This window comes from Scatophagus argus, chromosome 12 (genome assembly GCF_020382885.2).
Source record: "Scatophagus argus isolate fScaArg1 chromosome 12, fScaArg1.pri, whole genome shotgun sequence".
Classification (NCBI taxonomy): domain Eukaryota; kingdom Metazoa; phylum Chordata; class Actinopteri; family Scatophagidae; genus Scatophagus; species Scatophagus argus.
This window is the reverse complement of record NC_058504.1, coordinates 11224581-11240527: the sequence shown is the minus strand read 5'-3', so window position 1 is coordinate 11240527 and position 15947 is coordinate 11224581. Positions and strand designations below refer to the sequence as shown.

The 15947-nt window shown below is 39.4% G+C and overlaps 1 protein-coding gene across 2 annotated transcripts in view; it reads right to left on the bottom strand.

The window, feature by feature from the left end:
• The window catches only part of pcdh11 (protocadherin 11), a 120656-nt gene that overhangs the window by 92963 nt on the left and 11746 nt on the right, over positions 1-15947 (bottom strand). The window contains exons 3-4 of one of the 2 annotated variants that reach the window (XM_046406257.1): positions 12287-14794; positions 5649-7763 (exon numbers count right to left, since the gene is read on the bottom strand). In XM_046406257.1, coding sequence (XP_046262213.1) covers positions 7680-7763; positions 12287-14794 — 2592 coding nt within the window. In that variant the 3' untranslated portion in view covers positions 5649-7679. Of the gene's footprint in view, positions 1-5648; positions 7764-12286; positions 14795-15947 lie in introns of those variants that run through there. The other variant, XM_046406256.1, reaches the window with a different exon arrangement.

Below are 15947 nucleotides of genomic sequence, written 5' to 3'. Positions count from 1 at the left end.
AAAACTGTCAAAATGACTTGTAATAATCTGTCTGACTGATCTTGGGAATGAGTTGCTGCTCTTTTTGAAGACTACATGCACATAAATTCTTTATGACCATCAGTGAATATCACACGCATTATTTAAGAAGACTCTTCAAAATATCCCCGATTCTATTATTTTTTCATGCTTTAAGCTCTGGCTATTCCACTTTATTGTGGAATGTGATTCCAGGCACTGTATCTTATATTACTACCTACTGTATATTAAAAGCGACATGTTATTCAGGTAATTGCATTAAAGAAAGCAGGGTTGCCTCTGATAAAGAAAAGTGAAGTCAGAAATTTGTGAGAGATGTTTGCTTTTGTTTGCTGTGCAGGTTAATGCTGTGAGCCAAAGGTGTCCTAACTGATCCAGGTTAAAATCCAAACCATTAGAGTGAGCTATAAAATGTGTGTTACCACTGATTGGCATTAGCTGTTTGTGGCTCACCATGTGTTATTCCCTGCTAATAGCACTATGCATACCTTTTTGCTGAAATGCAACCATGACATGACATGATATGATGGGTATTTGCATTATGAAGAAGCACTTATGCACTGAAATATTAAATTACTACATTTATCACAACAAATATGACACAAATATATCAAACTGTAAATGTGGCTCCAATTATAACATATAACACTCATAGCTCACGTACAAACTGCTACTCAAATGTAATCAGATATTTCCCTCAAATGCTTGTTACAACAGAGTATTTTTCAAGCATTCACTTTGAACCCTTTCGCTTGTCACTGGATGAAGCAAAAGCACAGAAAGAAAATCAGCATGTTATTGTGTATGTGTGGATTAACTTTGTACTGTGTACATGTTTGAGCTGCATGCATTTGGGGCCTCTGCTTGTCTTTTGTGTTTCTGCCCCAGATTGAGCCTGACAGCTATGCACAATATCCTGTTATAGAACACAACCGCACAGACAAAGAGAGCAGGAAAAGCATCAAATGCTTTGTTTAAACAGTCCTTCTGTATATGCAGACCTTTCCACAGTCATCCAACTTATTTCATGCGAAGCTCTAATTAGTTAATGGGCTGATCTCATTAGAGAAATGCTTTTGTTGCAGGTGTCCGGTCCGAGCTGAGAAGATTGCCAGAGAAATAAGGTTAAAGAGGTGGGCTTAGGAAACCAATATAAAAGACTTGGTGACTTATTATAATTATATATTGCATGGGTAGGAGGTATTGCAATTCCATATTTACTAAAGAGACTTTGCATTTTGCAGCTGTTACAGTGAAATGATATGCAGTCAGCTCTAACAAATACGATTTAACACCTATTTTCTAACACAGCAAACTGCATCTATAACGAATATAAGAGCAATTATTTTTCCTTTTTTTTTTTAACATGGAAGAAAATTGGCTTCCTTCTGTCTGTAGTCAGAAGAGGTCAGCACACTCACTGTTCAGCCCTGAAGTATTACAATTACCCTGGAGAAGGTTTCCAGATTCATAGTGTGTGTGTCATCACATTGAGGAATAGGCAGCTTCAAACACAAGTACTTAGGAAGATATCACTCATTGGATGTCTTCTCATGGCTGGATATGGTATGTCCACTGTGCCAGAACAGGGAGTGTTTGAAATGCAGTGATTAGCGCTGTGTCCAGTTAATTTTAACAGGGTTTGCAATGGGACTAATCAGGAATTAAGGGTCGGCCTCTACTTTAAATCGGCTTCTTTACGCATTCGTGGGGGGATACTGTCAGAATGGAAAAAAGCAATTGTCTGTGGTTTCCCGATTATCCCCTGCAAAAGCCGATAATCTCTCTGAAAGTACTTAAAGAGTCAAGCAACAAAATAAACAACATTGATTATCATCCCACTGTTCTTTTTTTTCCCTTCAAAGTGAACCATGCAGAGAGGAAGGGGGTTGGAGGCTAAGGTTGTGCCTTCCCCCGTCAGCGCCATCTGCTTGGGCAAATGTTAAGGCAGGCTAAATACCCCCTGAGTCCTCTGTTCAAACCAGATTATCAGCTATTCTAAGGAGGCGAGCGAGCATCTTATCATCTCCCAATCTCTTTTACAAAAGCAAATCAAGAATTCTGAACAGGGATTACCAGGATTAAGGAGGACACAGACATGGCCCTCCTTGGACAATGTCTTAAGTTGTTGCCTTTCAGTCTGGCTACCTTCAGCTTGCAAACATGCAACGACAGCATCCTGTCTTGACACTGTCCTTAACACAACACTATCACATACTCTGGAACAATGACCCAAAGTTGGAAATGGCTAGCTTTGAAAACTGTATTTAAAATTTATACAAATTTCAATGTATCAACCACTTGCACATGTCCATAGAATGCAGTCACACCAGCAGTGACCCGGTAGCTGAAATGATAAATAAATATTGCATCCTCTTCCCCTTCTCTTTACTGTACTTGTATTGTTTTGATGTTGGGGGGATTAGTGTTAAACTTTGTGATTGCTTCAAAGAGGGTTGGGAATAAGGTGAGTGGGTGTTGCCTAAAGAATACTTGTAAAGCTCACTTATCCCTAGTGTAACAACTGGAGTAACATAGTAGTCAACAAAACAATCAAGCACTGACAAAGCCATGCAAAAGCATAATTTGTGTGGGTATCAACTGTGAGGGAATTATTAATCCTACAGAAACAACCACAGTGGATTTCCCTACCTTGGGTACTTTAGGGGAGGCAGAGACATGCTAACTGTCTTTCAGGCACCAACAAACCATTGCACAGTATCAGCAACTACTGTTTTAGATCACACTTTTAACAAGGAACAAACAATTGTACAAGCAATCGATGTTCCTCAGATACCCGCTCCACAGTCACACCTCGTTTAATCAACAGAATTGTTTTCAATGAAAACAATCTCCGGGCTGTAGTGCTACTCAGTGTCTCAGAAAGAACCACTCGGCGGGCTTCCACACTGATTTGATTGTTGCACACACAAAGGTAGCTAGACCACCGCAGCTATGGGGGATGATTGAATTATTCAGTTTGGCAGAGATTTGGCAGCAATTGTGTGGAGTGTTGCCTTGAGTAGAGTGCTGCAGAAAGACAGCATCTTCTTGTTTCCTGCACCACTGCACAGCACATGCATAAATAGCCCCTGCTTAGACAGTCAGTCAGTATCGCTTCAGGAAACCTTCACATCATACACTGTGCACGCTTGCTACTTGTCTAATTGACCTACACATCCCCATAGACAACAAATGATAAATACGAAGCGTTTATAGTATTTATTTTAAAACATTTACATGAGAGGCATGTTTTTGTCAAGTACAAAAGCACCAAATGTTCTTTGTTTAAGGCACTTAGTGTATTTGATGTTGCCTAAAAACATACAGATATGTTAAATCATCACAGACAAATTCACAACTTGAGGCACAGGTAGGAACAAATCCATATAAATAGCAGATTTTTTTTGTTCATACAAGTTTAAAGAAATGTCATAAAATACCCTGCTGTTCATATTACTCAAGGCACACTGTTTTTACAAAGCTATGACAGCAGCAGTCCTTTATTATAAATAAACTGTAATCTTGAATTGTCATCATATACTGTCTGCAGAGGATGGCTGTGATCTCAGCAGAGAATGTGAGTGACTTGTAGAATCAATGTAATGTGAAGAAAAATGTTGATTTTGCCGTCTCAATAGTTCCTATGCAATGTTATCCACACGGGTTTCAGATATGTTCTAGTTTTATGTTACATTCATCAGAAAGAAAAGAACTGATAATAGGGGTACCTATGGTACTGATTGCACTGATTGTATTCTCAAGGTTGTGGAAAGTCACTGGGTCATGTGCTCTTTTTTTTCGAAATGACAAACTTCTCGATGGTTTCTCATTCATCTTTAAGTTCATCATCATAATTATTGATAATAAGCATTTGTACTTGATTGCATTATATTACAGGCTGCATATAATGAGCTTTACTAAAGAGGTCTAACCATAATGTGTAGCATGAAATAAATAATAATAATAAAAAAAATACAATTAATGGAGACCATATGGATAGACTCACCACCGCAGCACAATCTGTATATGCTGTGCCATTTTCAGATGTATCATTACATTAAATGTAATAAAACTTACTACATATTGCTAATTTCCTGGCTTGCTAGACAAAATTGAATGCTGCATCCTCATAAGCCAGGAATCAATATATCAACAAGGAAACTCCGGAAAGAATTCACTCAGTGACATGCTGTAATAAAACCAAGGGACAACATTTAGAGGACATTTTATAGATGATAAAAATCACCTGGAATACACAATGTGAGCTGACCAACATCACAAACGCATGCTGAAACTCCTAACAAGTGTACATCTCTGTGGTAACATTGGAGTAACAGCAAAGCGGTCCAAAGGCAGAACACAGACAATTTCTGTTATAAATCACACACCAGCAACTCTGCTTCTACTAAATCTTCCACTTTTCCACTTTCCTACTTTCTCACCTTTGACTATGCACTCTTAAGCTGAAGAGAAATCCATTTATCGCCTACTCTATCTCCATGCACAAATGTTAAGACTCATTAATGCTGTGGCTTTGTTGAGAGTTTATTTATGTATTTATTTATTTATGACTCATTTGAAAACATTTCATTTCCTAATTATGCACAACATGAAAAATCAAATTATAATTTAAATATTTCAAAGAGATACAACTACCTCATGATCAACCCGGGCTCTGTTTTTTTTAAGTAAGAATGAGGCATTTAGCAGGTTTATATTGATCTATTAATAGAAAGCTGACATTTATGCACTCTCCATATGAGAATGTTCTACTTGAGAGTGCACCATTTTCTCAAATCGCTGAGGACATTTTCCCCGGGGGAACTGATTAGCTCTTTCTGAGTTTTAAAATATGAAGCAACTTTGATAAGCAATTAAACATTTTCTGTTGTCTCTACACTGGCTTTGTTTTATGCCTTTCAAGTCTTGTATTTTTGGATCAATTCTGCATAAACACTGCATAACACAATGATAGAGCGGTGATTATTTTGCCCTCTAGCATCAATCTTCCTCTCAGATGTGTAACAGCCTGTGTTTGTGCACTACTGTACATCATAATAGCAGGGTTATCATTATCAAATCATTATCTTCTCCCATAGATGAGAAACAACAAAAAAGAGGAAATTTTTTTTTTAAAAAAAGTTGTGTTGTTCCAAAAAAAGCTTCTGTTCTGCTGTTTTCTGTCTGCGCACATCAAAGGATGTGCTCCCCCCCTAAATCTCCATAACTTTTTATCTCTAATCTGTTCCTAATGAGCGATATATATCTAAACCATTTCTTTGTTTTTTCCTCCTAGTAATGCCTTATATTGTGGTGAAATGTAGAAGAGAGGAGGCTTTGGCAGTTTTTCTAAGGCTGAAATGAGCCAATTAATGGTGTCCAAACCAACACAGCCACACATATTTCTACAGGCCACAGCCTGTTTGACATGGACTATATGCTGCTAGCTAACTGTATAAGAGAAAAACAAATGATTATTCTACAACATGTGTTTTGCCTTATTTTAGCCTGACTGTTCTTGTGAATCCGATGTAGTAAAGTGAGCAGAAAATTGAGCTGTCCGAGTGATGCAGACTAACATTGAATGCTCAAAAACAATGAATAAGAAGAGTCGTCAAAATATGCAATACAATGCAAAAGACTTTAATAAATTCAGAAGCGCACACATACATAAACAAAACATTTACAGTTTTCTCCACACTGGCAAATCAAAGTCAGTTACAAAGATCATGTAAGGTGCATATTGTACTTCACATTGAATAAAAGTGAGGCTGTCTGTCTCCCTTACAAGAACAAAAGCTCATCCCATGTATGAGTGTTTTTTTTTTCTTTTCCCCAAAGATCAGGCAAATCTAATCATTACACAGTGCTAGGATGCTATGTATATCTCATACTGTGGCTCCTACGCAGTAGTGAATACATTTGATACCATAATTACATGAATATACCTCCTTCAATAATAACAACCTCCCTCACAAAGAGAGAACACACATAAAATTAAAAACTTTAAAATAGACATACTGTAGTCCATAGAACCACAACATATTAAGACTGGACCTAAATCAAAAAGGCTTCGGGTCCTTGCAGATATTTCATTTAACTATATATAGCCTCTCAAAAGAGGGGGAAAAGCCTCTGGTCTTGTCCATCTGTACATTTCTAAATGACTACACAAGCTATGTCCATTTTAATGACTCTAATTCTATGGTTATATGTATGTACTGTAGGTGCCTTAGAGGCCATGTCTATCAAAGCAGTCTTTAGCTCACCAATTAACAGGACTACTGAACAACAATGCTGCTAACCCATCAAGCCTGTACTGTAGAAGTTATTGTACTCAGGACATACTGTACCATTATGATTCTATAGGTATAGAAACAGTAGAAGCAAAACGATGTGCTGAACAAAATAAATCCTAAGAAGTAGTAAATGCACCGTAGTTGATTTTCTGTCAAAATTAATTTATTGCTGTTTTTAAACTGAAGCCTGGATTACTTTTTTTTTATTATTATTATTTTGGTGTTCAGTGTTCTTCTCATCAAAAATTTCTTTTGTCAGTGAAAATAAGCGCACAAAGTCAAGTCATTTTTGCTTGAGCCCAGAAACTCATATTAAAGACAGCCTGAGGATTATTATTACTCTGTTTGTGTTGTCCAGAGTCATTTTAATGTGGATCTCACAGGTTAAATCACTTCCCCATTTGGAAGCAACACACAAAAAGGTCAGGCTTAGTGCTCTTCAAATCTGCCCTACATAAACAGCTTTTGATTATAACCCCAGCAGTTAGTCCCTTGTGATTGTGGCTTAGCTCAACATATTAAACTTGTCCTACCATGTGTAATAACAGCATGGCGATCAGTAGCACAGTTGTAAAGCACTACAAAAGTGGTTGCATTGTGGGGCCATGCATACTTCTGGAACATTAGCCACACTCAATGCTATCTGTGGCATCAAAAGTGGGACAGTAAGAGGTGAAAGTTGACAGAAAAGGTACACTGTGATGTGGGCTCAGTACTAATGTAAGCCTACGGTTTGTAGACCTTGCAGCATAAATACATTATAAGTCATCAGTTCCATGAGCAAGCCCAGATAGAGCAACGTCAAATAATACAAAAATCAAAAAGTATGAAAATAAAATGGCCACCAGGCAGTTTTGAAAGCAAGGCAAAGAAATAGAATCCATAAATATAAACACCATCAACTCTGTGATAGATATACATACATACATATAAACAAACTTTACAGATCTACTGACTGTATTTGACACCTATTTTACAGAGTGGGTGCTGGAGTGGGACTTTTCTGAGGAGGGTTCAGGGCATACAGTATCATCCTCACTGACACAGGTAAGTAATAGCATAGGACTCAATAAAGCATTTCAAACTTCCAACAGATTCACAGGAGGATCTTTGTCAAGATTCAGGCAGGCAACATGAAGTGTCTCTCTTTTTCTAAGATTTTTTTTTTTCACCCCTTCCAAGTTCATCTTTTCTCTCGATTGTATGAAGAGGTGGGGTTTGAGGCTGTAGAGACGGTAAAGTACTTGTTTCACCTCTTCAGTTCTCACCTTCTTTACTCCCTCTCTATCTCTCTCTCTCTCTCTGTCTCTCCCTTTCTTTCTCTTTTCTCTCTTTTTCTCTCTCTCTAGGTAGTGGGAGCTAGAGATTGATTTTAATCCTGTGGGAGCGAGCTGTACCTGTGCCACAGAGTGTGCCATAGTGTGGTGGTTTCAGTGCCGTCTCCTGAAATATAGAGAGACAGACAGATATAGGGAGATTGCAGTTACAATATCATCGAGCTCTGAACAGCCTAAGCTGTAGCCTTATCAGTGTGAGGCTACACTGAACACTGCATAAAAAAAATCTCTGAAGGGAGTGTAGAAGATTAAAAAAAAAAAAAGCATTCTTCAAGGTATGGCTGGCAATCAAGTCATTATCTTGTCAGATTTCCTTGAAGAATGCTACAAGTGTCACAAGCTTGTGCATTTGTCCTGTACTTATCAGAGCATGCAATCTTATCCAATTATCACTCCAAATTTGTCTTTTTGTCTCCCACCACACTAGTGCAGCACTCTTCATTCCCCCTCAAAAAGCCATTTGGATTAATTTAGGCCCACTCTTTCTTTCGGACCCTTGCCAGTAGGTCCTCTGATATGTACAGAATATGACATTTTCCTGTTCCTAATGGCGACATATGTGCTAATATCTGAATCAAGAAGAATCTGACCTGATAGTGTTTACATTAACAAGGCACAGTGATTGTAGATGGAATGACTCAACAGAAGCAAACGAAAAAAAAATAAAAATAAAATAAATAACCATATATATATATATATATATATGCGAGTGTGTGTACGTATATATATACATATATATATATAAAATCAGTCGCTAGGATTTCATATCAGCATCAGATTGGATTAATAAGCCTTTTAAAATCATGGCTCCCACCCCTGGCTATGCACCCACTATGAGTCAGCACAAGCGCTTTGTCATCAGACTATGGCTGGCCTGTGTGAAAGGCTTGTACCGTCACCCACACAAATAAATGGCAATATGCACGAATTTAGTTCACTGCTTCCCTTGTTACCCAATGCATTTATGATTAAGGTCTTTGTGTTTTTGTTTCTTAAGATGATATACTAAATCGCAATATAAATAAGGCAGAACACAACACTTATTGTCTAAGGGAATTTAATCAACTGTAATGTATGCATATGTGATACCACAGAAACACTAAGAGCGGTTTCTCCTATATTGAGTCATAGGAGGTTAGTTTCATTAGGCACTGACCCTAAATGCTTCATGGCCCCAGAATTATGGGCCAAACAAAAGAATGTGTTAGCCTTTTAATTCTCTGCATATTCATGAGGGTGTCTGAGATCACTCAAGCAGGGTGGTACTCATTTGATCTGTCTCCACTAAAGCACATACTCACACAAGAGCTCCTCATCACTGGAGGCAGATTGACCTCTAATATCATGAGGTAAGGGTTAAAAGAAAATGATGAAATGCATAAAAACCGAGAAGGGAGGGTAGGAAGTATTTGCAAATACAGCTCTCGCTGTATAATGATGCCATATGGTGGCATAAATCTGTAGTCTCTGAAGTATTTTTACAAGCTTTGCTCTTTATCAGCTACATCTGTAAAGTCCCTGTAAACATTTTGGTGACCTTAAACCATAATCGTCTCCTCCTGTGTGCCCTCAGCATTGTTATTCCATGGGTGGGCTTTTTGTTTTTGGTTTATTTTCAGCTGCTTTAGGTGTGTGGGTGAGCGTGGAGGAATGAGAGATCACTGTAAAGCACCATCTGTCACTTTTGATGAGCAAAAAGGAAAACACAGCAACCTCCCTGTGATCTTTGACTCTGGAATTCTGGTATTAGGTAGTAGGTAGACTCAAGAAGTACTGAATAGCTAGCAGTGACAGACCAAATACAGCTTTTGTTTTAATAGCCATACTTTAAATGATCTCCTCAAATTCTAGAGTGCTCACATATTTTCTTTGTTACTCCTCAGATAAAAGCAACAACACTTTTTGAACGAGTTCCGTTTCTAAGTACTCTTCTTTAGGCTTTGAAAACAGTCTTTTTCAAAAGAAGCACAAAGATGAAATCAAACGGAGATGAAATTACAATAGGGCTTCAACAAACAGGACAGCTGGTCATATTGTCCCGTCACTTCGCATCCTGAGGACGTGACTCACCCAAGGATAGTATGTGGCATCACTGATAATCTTAAAGGATGGCTGTCTTTTTTCCTTTCTTATCAGTCTCATTCAAAACCTAATTACAGTGATTTTAATCATACTATATTACGAGTGATTAACCCTTTAGTGCATTTAATTAACCTCTGCAGCCGCCGATTCTCATCAGGCAAAGCTTCATGCTATTTTTTACCATGAAACAGGCTTTAAATAAGCACACTTAAAACTGGTGGGAAATCTAATGTCTAAAGTGGGAAGCATCACTTGTCATTTGCTCAAGGGGACAAAAAAAATTATGTTTTATCAGCTTCACATCAGTGAAGATATGGTTGGTGGATAAAACCCAATGAGAAAAGATTTTTTCTTGATAATATTCAGATTCTATGTGACACCAAATTGTGAGAATGTTATGTATATCCTTTCTCTGTCCTGAATACCCTCGAAATAATTTGATACATTCAGAGCCTCAAGATTTTGTTGGTTGTTTACTAATCATATATTCATTGATTTTAAATTATTCCAACCAAAATACTCTGTAAAAGTAAGTGAAAAAAAAAATATAAGTAAAAATCAATTTAAATCCTTGATGCATAAAATTCACGATGGATAATAATTCAGTATTGTAGAACACAGTATGAATATTTCTGCATATTTCAGGGCAGTCACTGCCAGTTACATGGGAAAATCATCCTGACAACTCGTCAGTGTGTCATATAAACACATTATGAATTAAATCTTTGGTACCAAGGGCATGTAGTAGGCTTAAATATAATGTACCATGACAGAGCATAGCTTTTAACCAGGGCTTTAAATAAAAGGTGGATGAAGGGAATGACTATCAAATCTGTGTGGGTGTCTTCATAAATTATCCCAAGCACAATATTTTGCGGGATCAACAGTCATTTACCAAAACTATGCCATAAGGAATTATGATGCTTGCTAGATGTCACACAGGAGCTTACTGGGAGAAAGAAATGAACCAAACATCTGAAAACTGTGTGCAATATGAGACCAGACACAAACAAAAGCAAACACCTCATCAAACAAAATCAATTATTGATGCAATATCATGAAATTGACCCAGAACTGGATGAATGGCAGTTGTGATAATTATGATCAAAACAGTAACAAAAATGAAAGCCAATGCAACCGAGCGACAACCAAACCCTCAAGAAATCTTAAAAGAAAAGAAATGGAAAAATCAACAAAAATGGCAAGAAAGCCAGCAAAGTCAACTGGATGTGTGACACTAAGGGAATATTCACAATTATCAGTATGAATACAGTACTATCCCTTGCACAGACTAGTCAACCATGATTAGTTCCATTGTGGTAGTGACAGTAAGTAAAATATCGACATGTACATCCTCAAACTAAAACACAGATCAGTGACAAACCTTTGTTGTGATGTCATCACAACTTCTCCGTTGCGAAATAATTTAAAGAACGTAAAGAATGTGTTTCTACATGTGCCATTTATAACAATAATTGGGGTCTTTAAAGTAGAGCATTTATGGGCTGAATGCAGCATTGGCCTGGCAAGCATTTTTATGGACTACTGCTCCCTTGCTGTTTAAGTATAGTGGTCACAAGGCTCTGCGTCACCTTGGTCCCTGTGACCCACTCCTCTGCCCCGAGCAGTATTCAGTCTTCCCCACAGCGCTCGGCTATGGCTGTCAGCACTGAGCAAGGCCACCTCTCCTTACCTCTGATTTACATTTATTTCCCTTGCCAGCTTTTATTTATTGGGGCACTTCACATTTGGCACATATCTCTTAGGGAATCATAAGCCCTTTGCTGTACCTTGGCATTCAAATGAGCCTCACTAGCACAGTTGAGACAGCACTTAATATTTTGAGGACGGAAGCCACAAAAAGTGGGATTATTTATCAAGTTGTTTTAGCACAAGAAGAGAACGTTTTTTGGGGGGGTTTTTTGTTTTGTTTTGTTTTGTGCCATTACCCTCACACTTTTTGCCTAAATGAATACCTGATGAGTTGTCACTCTGGCTGCCATATTTATATTTTCTTTTCCTTGTTTAAGCATGTCAGTCAAATGTATATGCACACCACATCATTCGGTCTTGACCTCAAATACATCAGTTGAGAGTTGAATCACTGCCGCCCATCTTTGGCAATTCTAAATTAGGCTATATTGCCACCAACCACTCACACTTATGTTTAAAATAGCGAAATAACTGTACTGCCACCATTACTGAAGCTATTGAATAGAAATGAACCTGAACTTGTATTTTTGTAAATGATAACGCAATTATGGTTGCTTAAAGGGGAGGGTGAATATGTGAATATATGTGGGTATAGTAAATGGTTTACTCTATTAATTGCAACAAATTATGTTTTATGTTTTCATTCTTTTGTTTTAAGCACACTCATATTTAAGTGCAAATGACATTCATGTAGATATGGTCATGGTCTGTGTGGGAAAACTCCCTACCTCTATGCTGCCACCCTCCCCCTTTCACATCACCTACCATGGGACAGCAAGGGGAGAGCGAGTGGGGACTAGTGTGGGTGGGTTTAAAAAGGAAGTCATGAATTACCTGTCGAGTGGTGATTTGCCCTGCAGTCTTGAATCCCCCCTGACAGCTGCACTCTGAGACACTGTATGGGTCGGAGCTAGTCGATGAGCACTTGGAGAGTGAGTCACAGCCCACCACGAACGTGTTGTCCAAGGGGAGCTCCTGGATCACATGGTGTTTCTTTGGGGCCACTGGAGTCTCCGGTTTGATTTGAAATGTAGGCTGGGGGGATGCTGACTTGTAATGCTTGGCTAAATCTGGGCTGTCAGGTTTGAAGGTGGTGGGCGTGGTGGCCCAGTTGTACTTCCCCATGGTTTGCTCCTCTAACTCCACAGGGAGATCCAGTGTACCATTAACATGCTCATGGGTGGGGTCGTCAGGCTTGGATTCATCTATGGTCACAAAGTTCAGGAGGAGGCTCTTAGGGGATCGCTTCTTCCTCTTCTTCTTCTTCTTGATCTGACGGTTTTCTTGGTTGGGTGACACCCACTCACCACTCTGCTTGCCCTTTTGTACCACTTTGTGTCTGGGCGTCTGCCGGCACCGCACCAAGGCAGTCACAAATATTACCAAGATGACAGTCATTGTCCCTGCTATGATAGCTATGACAACAATCACATATCCGTTGGCCTGAGGAGTTACCTCGCTGTCCCCTATGTTACGGTCCAAGGGTGTCTCCATACTTTTTCTCAGCTGTTCTTGGATGAAGGTTGCATTTGACACAGTGTCATTGACAAACAAGTGAATAAGTGCGATGGCATGTAAGGACTCAGGCTGGCCTAGATCCTTGACCTTGACTACCAGCCTATGCAGTCCTTGGTCAGCTGCCACTATTTTCTCCTGCAGTGTTATGTTACCAGTTGTTTTGTCGATGGCAAAGAGACCTCGAGGGGAGACCCTGGATGTGATGATGATGCTGCTGATAATACTGTACTGCAGCTCGGCATTCATACCTGTATCATTGTCAATGGCAAACACCCTGGTGACCACAGCACCAGGTGTGGTGGTGGTTCGCACGAGGTCATACGAATAATTGGAGGAAGGGATGACAAATACAGGTCGATTGTCGTTCACATCAACAACGTTGATAGTGACCTTGGCGTAGGAGGAGCTTGGAGGTTGCCCTCCATCAACTGCTTTGACCATAAATGTGTAGGAGCTTTGCTGCTCCCTGTCAAAGGTGATATTGGGTTTAATCACACCAGTTTGGGGGTCGATGATGAAATTGTCTTTCCCGTTCAAAATAGAGAGCGTTACAACAGCATTATCTCCCGCATCTGCATCAGTCACCGTGATTAACCCCACAGTTCCATAGAGAGGCAGGTTCTCAGGCACATAGAAGTTGTACTCAGGGTGTGTGAAAGCTGGGCTGTTGTCATTAAGGTCCTGGACGATTAGCCTGACAGTGACATTGCTCTGTAGGAATGTGGAGCCATTGTCCCTTGCTATGACAGTGAATGAGTACCTCTCCTGCTTCTCTCTGTCCAAGCGTTTGCCAACAGAGAGGATTCCTGACCGTCTGTCTATGTTAAACCCATCAGGTGCATCAGGGCCAAGAGTATAAATAATCTCAGCATTATGTCCGCTGTCTGCGTCAGTGGCACTGATTTTTATTAACTGTGTAGAGGGGTCATTGTTCTCTGGTATGGAAAGTTGGATTTCCGGCTGGGGAAAGATGGGTGCATTGTCGTTCTCATCCTTGATTTTAATTAAAACCATAGCTGAAGTGTTCAAAGGAGGTGTCCCCCTATCCGAGGCCACTATCTTAATTGCATATTCTCGAGTCGTCTCATAATCTAGGGGGGCAGCTGTCTCTAGTAAGAACTGATCATTAAAGACAGGCTTCAACCGGAAAGGAACATCATGGTCAGTGTAGCAAGCTACTTTGCCATAAAGATCTGCATCCTTGTCAGTAACAGTAATTAGGGCTATTTTCGTGTTGAGAGGTGCATTCTCAGACAGAAGAACAGTCCCATTAACCAGGTTGATAATGTAGCGAGTGTCAATGGTGGGAACATTGTCATTTACATCAGTTACATTTACAATGACTGTGGCTCGGGAGGGGGTTGAGCTGCCATCACTGGCAAGGACGATCAGTTTATGAACAGGAGTTACCTCCCTGTCCAGTGGCTGCTTCACAGTGATCAGTCCTGAAGAACTATCAATGGCAAAGTGACGTTTGGTTGAGGCAGAGATCTGGTTGCTGAAGGCAAAGTGGATCTGTGCATTGGAACCCAGGTCTGCATCTGTGGCATGAAGCTGAGCAACTGATGTCCCCATAGGTGCATTCTCCGGTACTGTGACCTCCAACTCGCTGTCCTTGAAGATGGGACGATTGTCATTGACATCAGAGATGGTGACTTGGAGAATGGCAGTGCTGGACTTGGGGGGGTTTCCACCATCCTCTACCTTTATTTTCATGACAAATGTGTCCTTCTGCTCGCGATCCAGGTTCTGCTGAACAATGAGCTGTGGCCACTTGTCACCTTCAGGGGTCTCAATGATGTCTAAGCCAAACTCGCTGACACTCTGCAGAGACAAGACAACATTTGGACTTATGGTTATTCATATGAAAATTCCACATACATAATTTTATTAATACCATAACTAGGAATTGCACATTTTCACTTCAGTAATAACAAACAAAGGTACATATTGCTCTAGTCATGCAAACGATGAACTGATGCATCTAATTTTTAAATTGTAGGTTTTTCACTTGTCTTAAAAAGCCACACAGCTTGTCAAGGCATTTCCTTCTGTTAATCAGGTTGACTTGTAATGTCAGGAACAAATTAAGCAACTGAGGACATTCTTAAACAAAGGAGCTGATTTTTGGCTCCGCTCTGTTGATCTCAGTTGGTTGTGCATTAATGGAAAGCATTCTTAAACATGATAATCAACAGTTTGTTTTGCAAATGTATTGTATATACATTAAGTAAAATTGAAGTACCAAATTCAGTTTGGTCATTTGTTAATTCTTTTAAGTATGTGATCATTGTAATATAAAGTCGATCAAATTCACCCTTCCTTGCAACTGGAAGGGATTCATTTACGTCTTTAGCCTCATCATCAGATTTCTTCTGCCGTCACTAAAATGAGATTTCACTCTATCTTCCTATCTTGTGTCAAGTTAGAATAGAAGAGACAGTCTTGCAACATTCATAAAGTTGATTCAATTTCATAATGGAAGACAGACAGCTAGAATTTGAGACACACCAGTAAGATCCCATTTAAAATACACTGCAAGACTTGATCACCATAGATTAAAACGAAGGAGTGAAAAATCCTTTATATTAGACAGGTTTTTGCTCGAGGGCTAAATCAAGGCATAAGCAAAAGCCAGAGGAAAGTGAACACAAATGCATAAGTAATCCCCATAAGAGACCAGAGAAACTGGCACTAGCTGCTAAGAGTAATTGCCTCCACCTAAAAAAAAAAATAGCACTGATATTTCAGATTTCAAAAGGGTTCGGTGTGGATCCATACATGTTTTAAAATTAAAAGAGAGAGGAAGGAAAGGGAGGATGAGAGAGGGAGACAAGTGACAGAACAGGAGGAAGAGGGAGTAAAGGGAGGAAATAAGAAGATCAAGCCCATGAATGAGCTGCATGCACATTATGAAACAAAGAAGCCCTTTGAAGCTCTTTCGGTCAGAAGCAGTTTCATGGTAAAACAAGAAAAA